The 17,814-nt window shown below is 35.3% G+C and overlaps 1 protein-coding gene across 2 annotated transcripts in view; it reads right to left on the bottom strand.

Moving 5' to 3' along the window:
• The window catches only part of EDIL3 (EGF like repeats and discoidin domains 3), a 392,981-nt gene that overhangs the window by 166,054 nt on the left and 209,113 nt on the right, over positions 1-17,814 (bottom strand). For both annotated transcript variants that reach the window (XM_006197636.4, XM_006197637.4), the window contains one exon: positions 1,456-1,569. In XM_006197636.4, the coding sequence (XP_006197698.1) occupies positions 1,456-1,569 (114 nt within the window). The remainder of the gene's footprint in view (positions 1-1,455; positions 1,570-17,814) is intronic.

The following is a 17,814-nucleotide window of genomic DNA, read 5'->3' as shown; positions in this document are numbered from 1 at the left end:
GAAAAGGACACAAGAGCTGCACCTGGGTGGGCCCAGGACCAGATGAATCTGAATTTAAGTTAACTTGGTGAGTGGTCAGTTAAATGCTTTACAGGAAGTTTGCTAGGTTAGATAACTGGGTAGCTATTGGTCTATTTGGTTGTATGATCAACCTGCTTACTTAGACGGTCCTTTCCTTCCATTCATCCTTGCCTGAAGCTTCCTTTATTAACTCATGCTCAATTTCCTTCTCCAATTACTTTTAAGCCTAGAAAAATTACCCCCCAATCTGAGGTATTTCTTTGATAGTCAAAATTTCATTATCTTAATGAGGTTTTTCAGGACTAGGGTGATAAGAATCCCAAGATGATCATTTTGTTTACATATAAAACCCAAATAAATTCTTCACTAATTTTCCGTTTTATTTTATGAAGTAACAATGGTAAGGGGGAAGAAAGAGAGAGAAGGTGAGAAATAAAATTGCTCCTCTGGCTAAAGCAGAAGGGGGTGGATTGTGTACGTGTATGTGTACGTGTACGTGTGAGTGTGTAAGGGAGAGAAGAGATAGAGGGTGCTTTCACGTTTATCTTGTTCAACTCTATATGGAAAAATATGTTGAAAAGACCTGATTATAGATTCCTTCCAGTCCTGTTTCTGTCACTAACCATGAGGGCTTGGGTAAAGCACACAGCCTATGTGTCTCAGCTCTTGCACCTGAATTCTCATCCCCATCTGCCTTCTGAATCTGCATAATGTTACGATGCTGTAATAATACACACATCAAAGCAGTAGCTCTATGAAGTTTCTGTAAGTGCCCAACAATTAATAATTATTGTTCTCATTAGCATGCATTTGTACCTAATTCTGGTCTCCTCCCACTGACTGTAATCCTGTTACTACCTTTCCCTAGTTTGAGGGATGCTTTGTGCTTATTTGTAAACACTTCAGGCAAATTATTGTCCTATAATCTGACCCACTGTCTCAAGACCCTACTGTTTTAGGCTTCCAAGAAGACAAATAAATAGCACGTAAAATTCTGACCAATGTCTCGGCCAGTTCAACATGAATCCTTGTTAATCTCTACCTTTTATCTGTGATGAAGGCTATCTGGTTAGAATGCCCTGAATTTATTGTTTGAGCCAGAGTATCCACTCTGGGGGAAATTTAGGTTATACACATACTCAAAAGTCTAAATGGAGCCCATGGGAGCGATGCACTTGGTTCTCTGAGGAACTGCTGGTCTCCTGTGAGACTATCAGGTGACCACTCCTATGCCTATCATGCTCTGAGTGACACCCATCCTGGAGAGTATATGTACATGGATAACATTAACAACAAGTATGACATGTACCATTTCAATACATTATGAACTCTGGAAGCAAATTACATTGACTTTGACCCAGATTCCATAATAGATGGAGGTTATGCAAATAAAGGTATATACATATATATATTCAGATATATATGAATACTTACTGTATTGACAATTTCTTCCCATAAACTCCCCTGGGCACTCACAGGAATAGTTAGCAACAAGGTCTGTGCATATTCCACCATTTTTGCAAGGCTCAGCTTCACATTCATTTATATCTGCAGAACATAGAACAGAGGAAGAGAATTATCGGTGGAAAAAAATGATTAATTATTGGAAGGTTTTAGGCATTCCAAATAAAACCACGTCAAAATAATGCTATTAGGTTGTGTGTGTGTGTGTGTGTGTGTGTCTAGTCAATAATGCAAACAGTGCTTACAACTGACAATTTATTAACAATCAAATTAAATCAAGTTGAAATGGAATTGAGAATCCAAATAAAAGACAAACAAAACTAAACCACTCTCCAATCCAGAAAGTAAATATGAATAGTTTGGGGAAATATGCAGTGTATCCTTAGAATTAAATCAAACAAATTAACCCTGATAGAGAAATGAATTGGTCTCACTTTTAAGATCTAGAAACCTCCCCTGCAGCAACCACTGCCAATTAACACTGTCTCCTTTCATCTTAATTCATTAAAATTCTAACTGACAGAGATGTTTTAGTTTCTAAATAGTTCACCCTTGATGAATGCGATGAGAAGCAAATTAAAGTTAATAGCTAAAGCTCGTTACATGCAAAGTATAATAAATGCAAATGATGATCACTTCCTAATCTCACTCAAGGGTTTCTAAAGTTAGGGTGACTAAAGGGACTTACCTTTGCTATACCATTATTATACCTGATGCAAAATCACATGAAACATAAAACATTTAGCAGGTTATACTAATTTCCATGCTAATTTTGGACAACAGAGACAACAAATGGGATTTTGAACAAAAAAAGAAATAGTGACTAATTCTGGCAGATATCAGTCACTGATATTTACACACCGTTCCCTGTAAGCACAGCACATGCTAGGGTCTGTGGGAGGTAGGCCTGTAGTCAGAGGGCACACACTGCTCCCCAGTGCTGTCTCTTCCTATCGTCTACTTCAGCTGAACTCCCGCTCTGCTCTTATTACCGCAGCTCCTGCTTACACACTCAGATGGAGTTACTTATGGGCTTTCTGTTCATGTGTCTTTCACCTTTTCACTGAGTCAGTCTGTGAGCTTTACAAATGCAGCACCTGCCCTGCACTGTTCTTTGTACCCCAACAAATCTATCTGGAAGACCACTAGTGCCCAATAACTGTTCCTTGATGAAATTTCTAACAAAATATTGCTACAATCTGAAAAAAAAAATATTTCAAATGTGTAATGTGCCTTCTGATACACTACAACGTATCAAAAGTTATTTCAAAGTCCTGGTTTTTCACAGTGCTTAAAACAATATGATTATTACACTGCTCCCTCAATACCAAATAAGGACAAAATACTAGAAATCCCCTATTTTGCCCTTTCCTTTAACTTCTTTCTTCTCAACAACATCTTCTCTTGGAAGCAGTATGGTTACCCTCATTTTAAGTTTACAGCAAAGCTTGTTCTAAACTTCCTTAGGCAGGTGATCACTTTCTCTGAAAGCCATCCTTTTTAGTTTCTAGTGAATTGCTCCAGATTTAGAGTGGAGACAATTCATGACTGGTTAGAAAGAATCTAAATAATTTGCACACTTTATAATATCAAATAATAGGATAAAATCAGAATCTGATAATTTTTAAAAATAGCTATGTACTACAAAATATAATATACTCCCAAATACTTGACATTAAAACTCTCCAGGAAGGAAGGAAGGTAGGAAGGAAGGAAGGGAAGGGAAAGGAAGAATATGTCATTTATTTATTTTTCTAATCTGATGAAATATTTAGTTCTTTTTTAGTCTTTACAAAATTTCACTTAGTCTTTATTTATATTGGACCAACATGCAAAATATTTTCATCAAATTTTGAAAGTGGCAACAAAAGTCACTGTGTCACGTATTTTCTTGCCAGCTCAGTGCGAGGCAGTGGCAATAGCTGGCTACTTTGGAATATGACTAACAAGCCTTTCCCTGTGTTATATCTACTGCAATTGTTTTAGGTGAGAATAACGTCAGTGGTTGATAAGAAGTTTAATCTTCCTACTTAATCTTCCTATCTTAAAGAATGTATTGCCTTATTTTGTAAAGTTAGACATAAAAAGCTACCTTTTAAATACTTATAGGGAAGAAACTGAATATTAATGTCTGGAAACGACCACATAAGGGAAATAGAATTTATCTTGGATTTGAAGGAAAGTTTTAATTAGGGTTAATAAAAACAGGATGAGGATGGTGGTGTATGTTCAAGCAGGGATCCAGGATGAGTCACAACTTTGTAGACAAATGTTCATGGTATGACAATGTGTCCAGTTCATGAATAGCACAGTCTGGAGCAGAGAGTGGGAAGGGGAGTGCTGGGAACCAAGTCTGAGGATGTAGACGGGGACCAGATTACCATGAACCCTTAGGGTCAGATAAAGAAGCTGGCCTTTATTTTTTGGCACTGAAGACTTGGAGCTGGCTGGGAGGGCACCCTCTGTATCCCCGTACTCTAGAAAGCCCTGGTGAAGCCATACGTGGGATGGATTTAAGAAATAAATGAAGCCAGGCAGGACAGAGACCCACCCAGGATTTGATGCTAATAGGTACCACATACATATTAATTCTCAGGTACTCAAAGCATTTCTAAATTTAATACTGAACTATATCACCGGTAAATAAAACCTAACTCTTGCTTCTTTGAAATGTTAATAGAAGGAAGTTTTCACAGTGGGTAGAACAATCAAGAGTTTTTAATATATACTATTAAGAATATTCAGGCACTGTTTTTCTTTTCTTCCTTATTTCTTCCAAGTCTTTACACAATAAGTAGCACCTGTGAATTTAATTAAAACACATCAACCTTTGAACCTTTGAACTTCTATTTGTTCATCAGGTCAGATCTATAATCATCAATGAAAGAAGTTATAATTAAGAACATTTGTTTCTAACAATACAGTTACATCTTTATCAAGAAGTTAACATGAGATGGAATAAACTGGAATTGCATTTGCTGAAGTGAAAATGTTTTCTATCCGTACTCAGTGTGTGATAAGAAATGGACCTCTTGTCTGTGCATTAAAAATTTTTTTAACTCAAAAAACTATGTTTATATAAATTCATAAAAATATAAATGTTATATTAAATGAGTTACATACTTTAACATAGTAGCAAAATAAGTAAAGCATTCCATACACATCTAGTAACATGTAGGCGCACACCACAGATGAGAATTACACAGAAACGTTTATATATTAGTATAATGCAAGAGCTCTTTCAGTTCTATTTGCATTGTGATTAACACTGCAAGCAATCTAAATGGAAACAGACCTCAATCTGAATAAATCATGTTTAATTAAAGAGTAGATACAAATGTTCACAGAATAAAATGTAATGAAATGAAAGTTAAACTCCTTTGCATGTACATTTCTATTTGTCATAGATCAAGACATTATTATTTCCAGAAAAAAGTCCTGATCTATTCCAAATATACTGAAATATACTAAATTGTTTTATAACAAAGAAAAAATTGGCATAGCAATCCTCCTATAAAATAGGAATTTCCATATTTGGTCACTTTTATAGTTCATTTCTAATAATAATAGCTATGATTTTTGAGGTTTTTACTTCTATAACTTCTTTCTGAGAATTGTAAAAAAAAAAATAGCCTCATTCAAAATTGGATTCTATTATCAAGACACCTAGCAGAGTTCTGATTCCTCACTGAGAACATAAAACCTTGCTGCCCACCCTCAAGCTGACTGAGGTACAGTGACTAGAGCTGAACATGGATTTCCAGATATAAACTCACAATGCACTTTGTGTGTGTGTGTGTGTGTGTGTGTGTGTGTGTGTGTGTGTGTGAAGGAATTAAAAAGCAAGGTAAAGGAAGGAAGGAGAGGTAGAGAAGAGAGAATAGATAGCTGGTCACAACAGCATGCGTATCTTTGAAACAAAGAAGTACTCTGCAAGGATTTCCAGACCCTCAGATTTGTTGTAACTACTTACACAGGTTTATTCATATTATATACATAACTCAGTCTCTTTCTGTCGCCCTTAGCCCACCTTATGCAGATTTGTAAAGGTGTGTTGGTAGTCTTTTCCCTTTGGCTTGGCTTTTTGCTAACATAAATAATGCCAACGCAGACATACTCTGGAGATGTCTCTATGGGAAGTCTCCTCCACTAATTGAAAAACACAGATTCATTAAGGTCACTTTGAGTACGCATGAACTTCCACACAGCTGGGTTCTCGTCTTTTTTTCTAGGTGTTTTTCGATCCATCATCATGCAAATTATAGGCCCAAAGCTCATGAAATTGACTCTGGGTGGTAGGCTGTCAGAGAGTTTTTGAAAAATCAAAATTATATTTGCTAGTTCATTTCTTTGTGCTTTTAAAAAAATCATGGCTTCTCTGGGCATAATTTCTTGTCACAGAAATCATGCTGCTTCTTTTCAGATAATTATACTTGAATATTCAGTAATTCCTTTCTTCATGATAGATTCCACCAGCTGGCCAGAGATGAAATGGAGATTTTTGGAGTCTGATTTGCTAAGGCATCCTGTCCAAACTTTCAAAATTAACTGATTAACTAAATAACTAATTAATTGCTTGGCTTTCAAGCTGGCTCACCTTTGAAAGTGCAGAATAGGAATGATTGCAGGCTGTACTCTTGGGCCATCAGTGTCCCAATTTACCCTCAAGATTCTCCAGACTCCTCTGTCGATGCCATCTGACCCCAGTAGCTCCACTAGATTTACTTTTGCCAATTTGATTTAGGATATTTCGAATACTGCCCACCATTTAGATGAGGATATCTGTTCTTTCTTGGGGATGGAAATCCATGTGACCTCCTCTTGACTGGAGAAAAAGCAACTTAATCACGAAACTATCTGTTTTCATCCCCAAGTACATCCAGGACCCATGAGCTTCAAGAAAGAACAACTGACTCTCAGGCTGAGCACCTTCATTTTGATATATTAAAAGGACACCATAATTAAGCCTATTTTCCTTTGCAAAGATAAATTCAACTTCCTTATTCCCTTCCCTTGAGCAGTCTTTCCTCCTGCAATATTGTTATTGACTGTTAATTAGCTGGCAACAGCTTATTTTCAAGAGCCTGCTATTTTTGATCCTTAACAACAGTCTTCCCTGGGCTCCCCATTAGCTATTAAATATTCTCCAGGCCTCCGGTGAGTGATTGCCTTTTAAAATTTGACCTTTTATTATTTTTTTTTATCTAAAGTCTGTGGTTTTTCAATTTCTCTTTCAAGGCTGAATAAATTACACTGAATTTCTAGGAATTCTGTCCCCCTACTCAGATACTGAATTTCGTCATAAATTCAGTCATAATCAGAATTATCTACAGGGTTTCTCAATCATCCCTGGAACCAGTCAGTATATTGTTAATCCTGTGCGATTGAACTTTCTTTTGATCTGGCCTTTTGCTGTATCACTAGTAATTCATTTTCAAGTGGCAAATTAAAATGAGCATTCTTCAATCAGAACATACCACACACAAACCTTTTATAATAATTTACTGATAACCTTCACTTACCAATAATAGTTTAAAAAAATCCAAGAGGTATCTATTCATCACTGCTTACTCACAAAGATAATACTCTAGGCTACTCTGGATCCTGGCATCCTAACATACGTATTGAGATCTCAGTTGTGACTCAAAACGTTTGCTACTAGTATCCAGCTACAGCCCAATTCTCCAGGATGTTTCCATATAAAATTAATTCTGGAAGGTTTTATTTGCCTTAGTCAGGTATTTGGCCAATATGATAAAATAGCTTTTCCAGGATACTTATAAAGCCAAAACCAGGAAGAAAGAAGAAGGGTTGGGGGAGGGGCAATCAAGAGAGTGCTACACTTCAAATATCTGAGGCCTTGAAAAATTCATAAATAAAAGCTACAAGAAAGACACAGTAGAAGTCAAAAAGAACCAATGTCTCTGTAAAAATTTTCACTGAAGAGCAAACCATCTCAAAGAACATTACCTTAGGGGCATGCAGCAGAGTAACTTATCCTGCAGTACGTATGTGTTGATTGGTAAGACAGAACTGAGGAACCATCAACTGTACTGTACAGTGAGTCCCTTGATTAGGGCAAGTGTACCAGCCTACTTCTAAAGGGGTTCTACAGAGGAAAATGGATTTAGAACAACAGTCTTTCTCAAAGCTCAAACTTTTAAAATATACCAATGCAAAGATTCCACATCAGAGATTCTGATTTAAATGGACTTGGGTGGAATGAAGGCAGTAATATTGTTTATATAGAAGTCCTGCGGATTCTAAGGATAGTCAGGGTTGCCAAACACTGTGTAGAACCTCTGTGTATGAAGTCCATCTATTCATCCATCCATTCAACCATCTTTAGTTCTCTGTGAGGTGCTAAGAATGCAAAGATTAATATGTCATGTTCCCTTACTTTTCTCAAGGTTCTTATAGTACAGTAGATACACCAGAAAATAATCAGTTACAGTGCACAGTGACAAGCGCTCTAACAGGAGAATGAATGCACAGTTTCTCAAAGAAAATTCAAATATCATTAATTAGTCTAGCAAGACAGAGAATGTTGAGTTTTAGATGAGTCTAGCTGCCTGGAGAAAATGCTTCTGAGTTATGTTAAGTTACAAGTAATTAATCTGAAAAGTTATTTTTCTAAATTAATATGCATCTCATTATTCTACCTATCTGAGGGTGACTTCTCATTGTCCCATAGTTCTTGGCTCCAAGTATAAAAGTCATGTATTTTTCAATTTCTTAGTTTTACTATGTATAATTTATATATATTTGCATATTCATAAAGTTTTATCCAAAATTAATCACTATATTCTGTCACATGCATGCTAAATTAGTTTGCTTGCAGCTCTCTAGTTTTAGTGCTCAATACCAATGATCAATTATTTTGGATTTTTTCTACAGTGAGTTAAAAAAAAGCCATAACTGGCTAAATGAGACAGGAATCACATGGGAAACAAAGCTTTGATCTACATGGTTGAGTTCACCCATCCGTTCACTCACTCACTCATTCATTCATTAAAACTGTGATGAGCACCTTCTATCAATCAGGCTCTAAATAAAATATATGATTAAATACATCAGTGGACAGATAGAGTTCCTGTTTTAAGAGATTCATCTTCTATAATTCTACTCAGAGAAATAGTTATAATATAGTGAACTATGAAAATATTATACTATAGTGAAATTATAATATAGTGAAATATACCATTATGGACAAAACGTTCTATGATAATAGATGAGGCAATGGCTTTGCCCAAAGGAGATGTGGAAGACTACTTAAAGAAGGTAATACTTGGTTGCTGCTTAAAGGATATGCAGGCAATTTTTAGATGTGTTAAAATAAGAAGGAACATAAAAGGACACAATGTTTTCAGTGAGAACTGAACACTTTTATTGTCTGGATATGCATGTGACTATGTGTGTGGAACTATTAGGGATGGTGGTTACTAGGTAGTCTGGGACCAGATTTTTACGGCTTTACAAATCAAGGAGTTTGAAGTTCAGTCCTTCATTGCAGGGAGTTAATAGAGAATTCAAGAAGTGTGGAATGGAATTGAAGAGATCTGTGTTTTAAAGAGCTCATTCACTCTAGAATTTCATCACTGGTAAGTAACACTGTGGAAAAATAATTCAGAAGTCAGAAGGGAAATTTATGTTGAGTCCATATCACTCAGACCATATAACATGATCACCCTAGTGTGTATCTAAACATTTAGCTTGGTTTGAAATGCATACAGACTTCCTAATATGTGGGTTGCCAGATTTAACAGATAAAAATACAAAATGCCCATGCAATAGTTCACTCATATTTTATCAACAAATAGTTTATCTGCAATTCAAATTTACCTGAGCATCCTGTATTTTATTTGGGAATTTTCCTTGAATTGTCAACTAGAATATGATTTCTCCATATTTTCTTTCTTTCTTATTATATAAGCACTTTAATTTTCAGCATATGGTCATGCTTTCCATTTTCTATATTCAGCAGACCCCCAAGGAAAACTACCTACAGTAGAAAATCATTATTGACAAATGAGTCTTCCTCAAGCTTCTGCTCAAACTAAAATTCGTTGCTTGAATTCAGCAAAGCAGTTCATAATCTTTCAAGTTTATCTCTATGTAAGCTTCAATGTATTATTTATACAGTTATGCTTGCATGTATACTTTGGCTATGCAAGAGCTAAAGAAATCCATTTCTTAATAGACAAGCAGCTGTAGATTCCAGGAATAAAATTAGAACAGATGCCCATTAAGCCCAAACGACTTAAGATTTTGAGAAAAATTACAAAGAGAGATAGATAAAGAAATTATGGGGAAATCTGCACTCCTCTCAGCAATTTAATTCAATATTTTTGAGGATATACTATGCATGAAACTTGCAGGTAACCATTTATTTCGCTCCGTATACACGTCATAAGCAGAAGGGCTCAACAACAATATACCACTTTAAGATATGTTTTTTTATTGAGAGAGACTTTTAAGGGAATGAATTAAAACTTCTAATTCATGAGGCTGAATTATTTTTCTCTTCAATGACAGTGACTTAAAAAAATCCCGCAACTTATACTAAAAGTGATGAACCACTAGAAGCATGTAAGCAATGCCACATTTAAATAACAGGCACTGATTTTCAGCAGCATGGTTGGACCTAGAGATTGTCACAATAAGTGAAGTAAGTCAGACAGAAAAAGACAAATATCATATGATATCACTTACATGTGGAATCTAAGAAAAAATAATACAAGTCAACTTATTTACAAAACAGAAACAGACTCACAGACATAGAAAACAAACTTATGGTTACCAAAGGGGAAAGGGGTAGGGGGAGGGATAAATTAGGAGTTTGGAATTTGCAGTTACTAACTACCATATATAAAGTTGATAAACAACAAGGTCCCACTGTATCGCACAGGAAACTAACTTCAGTATCTTGTAATAACTTGGAAAAGGAATATGAGAAAGAATATATATATATGTATGTATAACTGAATCACTGTGCTGTACAGAAAGTAACGCACTGTAAAGCAACTATAGTTCAATTAAAAAAACAGGCACTGATACACACTTATATTTTGCATATACAGAGAAATAATTTCATTTAACTCTAAAATTAATTTCTTAAAAATAACCCTGTAACTTGTATTAAGTATGGACAAACAGCTCTCCAGGATGACAACTGATTGACATCAATTAGCACATCCACCCACTTGGACTATGTGCCAAACACCGTTCTGAGAATTTCGTATATAACATCACACCCTCTGAGCTACTTACTATTAGCATAACTGTTCTACAGATGACAGAATTGAGACATTGAAAATGTAAATAACTTGCTCAGGGCCCACAGGGGTGGTAAAACTGAGATTAAAACCCAGGTGATCTGTCTCAAGAATCTGTACTATTCACCAGTTACCACTAGCACCACTGGAAAACAGGAACACTCCCTCCTCAGCTTCCCTTCGAGGTACCAGGCTGCGTGCTGAGGAAGACAGACAAGGGTAATACACGGTCCTCGATCGCAAAACGTTTATAATGTCCGAGTGATATTAGTATTGCTGCTCTAGGCCAAAGACCCCACTCCTAAAATCTTAGCTTGGAATACTTTTTTTCCCCTCCAATTCCTCTATTCCTTTTAGCAATTTTTCTCAAACTCCTAAGTGGTTTGGGCTTCATGGGCATCTGTTCTAAATTTGTTCCTAAAATCCACAACTGCTTGTCTATTTAGAAATGTATTTCTTTGGTCCCTACATTCTTTTATGCATGATTTTTCACTTTACATTCTGATGGAGAGAACACGTTTATTCCTGTTTCTTTCTTTACAAAGGAGATGGATATGTTCTACAGCTGTACAGTAGAAATTTTCATTTTTCAAAGGTGACAATCCACAGTATTTTTAAATCTTTATTTGCAAGATATCATACAGAAAAGCACACACAACCATCGAGTTAGATGAATTATTAAGAGACAACCTGTGTAACAACCACCGGAGTCCGAGCACAAGAACAGTGCCGAAACTCCAAGAACCTCCCTGTGCCCTTTCCATTTACAACTTCCCTTCCACCCTCACAAGGGTAACCGAGCTCCTGCTTATTATGCCAGTCACATGCTCCTGTTTTGTGTGGTTTAGAGTTTCATTACTTGAATATGCATTCCTAAACTGCATCTTCTGTTCTTGCCTATATTTGAACGTTAATAGTGGGGAGAAAAAAAAGAAACCATTCAGTATGTGTTCTTTTGTTTGTGGCTTCACTCACAATGTTTTCACAGATGGCTGCAGTGAGTTCATTTTCACTGCTTTATAATACTTCACTATAAAATAGCCCACGATGCATTTCCCTTTTTCTTGTTAATGGCACTTGTGTTATTGCTGAAAATAAAAGCATCCATGAGCATGCTTGTACACAAGCATACTGAATTTTCTCTGGGTTTACCCAGAAATGAAACGGCTGAGTCATTTACATATTGTAGTAGATAATGCCCAACTGGATGTGCAGTGCTTGTACCAATCTGCAATCCTGTCAGTGATTTAATTCATAGTCTTTTTGAAGATATAATATGGATGAAACTGTCAGTTAAGCACTTACTTCACTTCATATACAAATTGTAAGTAGAAAGATTTAACACCAGTAGGTCTTTTTAAAGTGTAATTTTACCAAGAGAGGCTTTTACTTTCAACTCACTAGGTTGAATTATTTTTCTCTTCAATGACCATGACGTTAAAAAAAAATACAGTAATTAAAAATGATGAACCACTGAGAGTATATAGGCCATGCTGCAATAAAGTAATAGGCACTGACAAACACATACAAACTGTATATATGGAAAAATAATTTTACATAACTCTGGAATAATTTCTTAAAAATTACTCTATAAATCAAACTCTCACAGATAAGTAGATATTCTGGTAATAAAATAAGAATACGCCCTGCTTTTACATTTCAATATTTTTTGAAATTTTATATCATAGGCATAATTAAAAATGATGTCTAAAATGGTTAATTCTATTATATTTTTAAAGCTACTATAAGAATTAAATGAGGTAACTTGTGAGAAAAAAATGTGTTGTAAACTTTAAGGAATGTAAAAAGAATTATCCACATTCTTATAATACAGCTTAATCCATATTTATATTATTCTGTAGACTGTTTCTTGATTATGCTGCAGGAGGAAAATGTAGGTAAATTTTTAATGAGACTTTCTGTACTCATGTATGTCTACTTTTGGGGTTATCATCAGAGTAAATAAGTGGGTAGGATTTTCATAAATATTCTACAGAAGAGCAGCCTTTCCTTGGAGGGACATGGAAGATAGTATTTATTCCCATAATTGCAAAGCCCATGGAAACTCTGATCCACTGAATGGGATAATTCAACAGATACTCTCAGTACACTGCTTTCTAAAATGGTGACATTTACTATTTTTTTTAAAGCAGCTCATTGACTCTCCATACATTTCGCCTGAGAGATTGTTGAGATCCATAGGTGACAGACACGCATTATGGCTGGCGAACGTAGAGAATCCTCCTGTTAACACTCTTAGGCATTTCCGTTCTCGTCAAAGTGAAAGAGCTGCACGGCTACATTGCCCTCAACTCCAGAATCCTGCTACACAATTCGAGGAGGTTTCCGGGATCCCTGAATGCCTGGCAGAGCTAGAGGCAACAAAACATCTGCCACACTCAAGGCTACCACAGAAGAATCTGCTTCAGCAACCAACTCACTCCTCAGTGCCAAAAACTGCTGCCTACAACTCACTACTTTTCATATTTCATTTTTTCCCATACTTATTGTTAAGGATGGCAAACTGACATTATGTTCTTCACTAAAAGTGACAACACAGGATCCAAGAGAACTTCTCCTTCTGGTCAGTATGTCATACAGGGACCAGATTTGCCTTCCTGCCAGAATCAACCAAAACAATGAAAGAGATCAAACATATGAGACAACAGTTTTCAAGGCACTGGACATTAGGAAAGAAAGGCTAGTAATAAGCCAGATAAGTTCTACAACTGATCCAGTTTACTGCCCGAGAGGGGTTCCAGGCCATGGCACAGAGAGGAAGAATCGTCTAAATGGATGAGAGCTGCCAGTTCCCTCCAGACAGACTGGAAAATAAAGTAATTCACAGGTCACTAAGCAGAGGACTCAGAAGGGCCTCCCCTCAGTAACGGGCTAAATTAGCCCTGGACTAAACACCTCATTGGTTCCATCTAACAAGTCTTAGAAGTAAGCCCCAGAAGAATCAAACCATTTCCAAGTAATTTAACTGTGTAAGAGAACTAAGCTTAGGAAGTATATAGGACTACAGAGTGTTTAATACTCAACAAGGTAAAATTCATGTCCGTAATCCAGTCAAGATTAATAGACACGTAAAAAAGCAGGAAACAAACCAGATTTTAGATTTAGCATACAATACTAAAATAGTTATTATAAGTATATTCCACATATTGAAAATGTTAAGTGCAGACAAGGAAAATATAAAGAGATTATACTGAACTTATAGAGATGAAAACTACAATATGTGAGATGAAAAGTACACTAGAAAAAAATAAACCAAATTAGATACTGCCAAAGAAACAATTAGTAAATTTTTAAGATAGAAACTACAGAATAAAATACAGACAGACCAAAAAAAAAAAAACCAAAAACTGGACATCAGTGAATTTTGGGAAACACACACATATAGATACACAGCCTAAAAGAGATATGATTAGAGTCCCTGAAAAGAGTGGGCAGAAAAATATTTGAATAGATAGTGGCCAACATTTTTCCAAATATGACTAAAACTATATCCACAGATCCAGGCAACTTAGCAAACGCTACGGAAAGGACACGAGGAAAACCACACATTATCACATCATGATAACAAAAAATGTAAATGTAGTTCTGTAGATAGATGTAGTCTTTCCAATAAATGATTCCAGAACAACTATTTAAATAACTATATGACAAAAACAAACAAAACCAAAATCTCAGATCCATATCTTATACCATATTCAAAAGTTAACTTAAAATGTATTGGAGATCTAAGAATAAAACCTAAACCTACAAAAAGTATAGGATAAAATCTTTCAAGGTTCAGTTCAGGCAAAGATTTCTTAGATATGACATTAAAAGCATGAGTCACCAAAATGGATAAATCGTATTTTAACAAAATTATAAACTTGTGTATTTCAAAATCAATTTTAGGAGAATGAAAAGACAAACTGCAGACTGGGAAAATATATTTGCAAATCAAATATCTGATAAAGCACTTGTATCCAGAATATATAAAGAAGTCTCAAAACTCAGCAATAAGAAAACAAATGACTCAAAAAAATGGGCAAAATATTTCAACTTCAGAAAAATGAAAAAAAATGGATAGGTAAACATGAAAAGATGTTTGACATCATTTGTCAAAGAGTAACACAAATTAAAACCGAAAACAATACCACTACACAACTATTACAATGGCTAAAATAAGACTGATCATATACCAAGTGTTGGTGAGGATGTGGAGGAACTAACTCTCATATACTGTTGATCAGAATGTAAAACAGTACAATTAGTTTGGAAAAGAGTTCGACAGTTTCTCAAATATTTAAACACATAAACACTACATGATCCAGCCAACCCACTCCTAGGTATTGAACCAAGAGCAGTAAAAGCTTATGTCCATTTGAAGACATGTATGAACGTTCATAGTAGTTTTATTTGTAATATCCAAAAACAAGAAACAACCCAATATCAATCAATTAGCGAACAGCTAGTTAAATATTGGTATATCTATCCAACTGAGTACTACTCAGCAATAAAGAATAGTGAACTACTGATATAACAACATGAATGATTCTCAAAATAATTGTGTAAGAAAACAGAGAAAAAAGAGACTATACTTGTAAATTCTGTTTACATATATTTCTAAAAATTCAAATTAATTCATAGAGACAAGATCAGTAATCTGTGATAAAGTTGGAGGGACAGACAGAAGGAATTACAATGGGGTAGGGAGAAACTTCTGGGGGTGATGGAAACGTTCAATATCTTGATTAAAACGATGGCTTGATAGGTGCATACATATGTCAAAATGTAGCACATTGTACATTTTAAATATGTGTGTTATATTGTATTGGATGGCAATTATGTCTCAACAAAGATGTTGAAGACAGTGATCATGTCAAGGTTCTTTTTATAACTCACTTATTTCTCATCTGTGAACTCAGCTCTACACACACACATGAATCCATGTACACACAAACACACATCCCACATACACTGTATCACAAAGGCAGGCCCAAAGAATTAATGAGGGGCATCAGCCTTCTCAAATGCACATCAGAGAGGGTTTGTTTTCTTTTATACTTACACCTCAAAGTGAGAGCCATGCTGCCCAAGTGAGATGAGGCAGGCCTTAGTGGAAAGACTGAGCAGTTTAATAAAACATACTAATAGAAGGTGCTGTATTCATAAAAATGACAAAAATACTATTTTTTCACAGTAGTTCACCTCCTGCTTCGCAGGTTATATTCATCACTCAAGGAAGGCTTTGCAGGAAGCCTTAAATGAAGATGAATGGGAAAAAACGTCGTATAACAGCAAGATTTTCTATTGCTCATATATTTTTGGTTTCAGATTGGATTTATTTCTGATACAGATGGCTATCAGAAATATGAAATTAAACTATAACTGGAGTTATCCATACCTTCCCAAATAGATATTATTTCCCAGAAATTTTTCTGCAGTAAGTTCATAAAGTATATTGATGTGTATGTTTCCTGCACTCTTAGGATCTATTTAAGAGGTTGCAATTTTCATATTAAAATCATGAAATAATTTTCTCTAGTTCTCTCGGCTCCTAAATGAGAGGTCTGACTAAACACACATGTGCATACACATATATAAAAGGAGGGTTTTATTATTATTTTCTTTTACTATACACTAAGATGGAGATCTCCATTCCATTAATCACTTACCATGTAATTTCATATAGTAAAAGTAAGCCTTCAGGGCAACAATTTCCATCATCTCCAATGAACCTGATTAAAATAATTGGCTATTTCCATAACAAGCACATTAACAAATGGTCCTATGTTAGAGCGGAATGGGTCTGATTAGAAACTGCATTGCTGTTATGCTATTATTAGGTTAATGCAGAAAAAGAATTTAGTTCCTTTTAATAAAATCCAATCACTCGTAAAATGGACTAAACATCAGTAAATAGTAAATGTAAGTGTAACCCCATCTACTTAATTTGGTTGTTTAATTTGGCCCTGAGTTTGATTTGAGTTTACACAGCAACTTACTTCCCTACCCTCATTAAATCTCCTTCTGTGTTTCAGGGGATGAAGAAAGACCTATGCAGTCTAACTTAAATGGACTAGAGTTATCTGCAGAAGTGATGTTAATATTTTCCAAAATAAAATCCATACCCAGGGTACCACAGTATTTAAAGCATTTTGGTTAAATCACAAAGAGAGAAGGACCAAGATCTACTGATTAATCTATTTTACTGAATATACAAATACATTTTGAAGCCTGTAGATCTCTTTATAGATACCACCACTTAACTATATAAATTCATATCTTTAAGAAATATGGAGGCTGCTGTAACCATACATAATTAAATACAGTTGATACCTTATTTTTATCTACTTGCCATATATATTAAATAAAACATAAAATACATATTACATATATATATATGTACATAATCTTGTGAATTACAAGTATTTAACCTATGGCTTTTATTCTATTCATTATCAATAGTAACTCATTATACAAATGAAAAAATGATCTCCAGAAACTACCTCCTCTTATTCTCTGTGCTTTCTGAATTTTCTTAGTTATCTAATTATTTTCCTTCTTCAACTGATTACATTTACAATCTTAACCAGTATATTTAAACCCACTGTTTGTTCACAAGCTTTAGACATTAAGGCTATATATCACTTTTCATGTCTCTTTCCTGCCCTACTATTTTTTTCACTATCAAAATTTTATTTATGTTTTTTCAACACATTCTGTTCTATGGTGGTGAATCTATCAGTTGATGAAAGCTACAGAGCTGTGTAACAATCACAAACCTCCATGGCACACAACATCCATGTATTTATCTCCCCAACATCCAAGTCTCAGTGAGGGGTTTTGTTGGTGTCAGGAGATCTCAACGGGCTTCATGGAGGAGCTTGGCTTTGACCTAAAGATCTCACCATACTTGGCTCCTTACTGAGGTTTGGGCTCAAGTTCGCCCCCTGTGTGATCATTCTGGGACTCAAGCTGAGGGTATAGCAACTATCTTTTGCATCTCGCCTATGTGACAACTGAAGTTCACAAAAGTGAAACATACAAGACTTCT

This window comes from Vicugna pacos, chromosome 3, assembly GCF_048564905.1.
Source record: "Vicugna pacos chromosome 3, VicPac4, whole genome shotgun sequence".
Taxonomy (NCBI): Eukaryota; Metazoa; Chordata; class Mammalia; order Artiodactyla; family Camelidae; genus Vicugna; species Vicugna pacos.
This window is presented reverse-complemented; position numbering and strand designations above follow the sequence as displayed.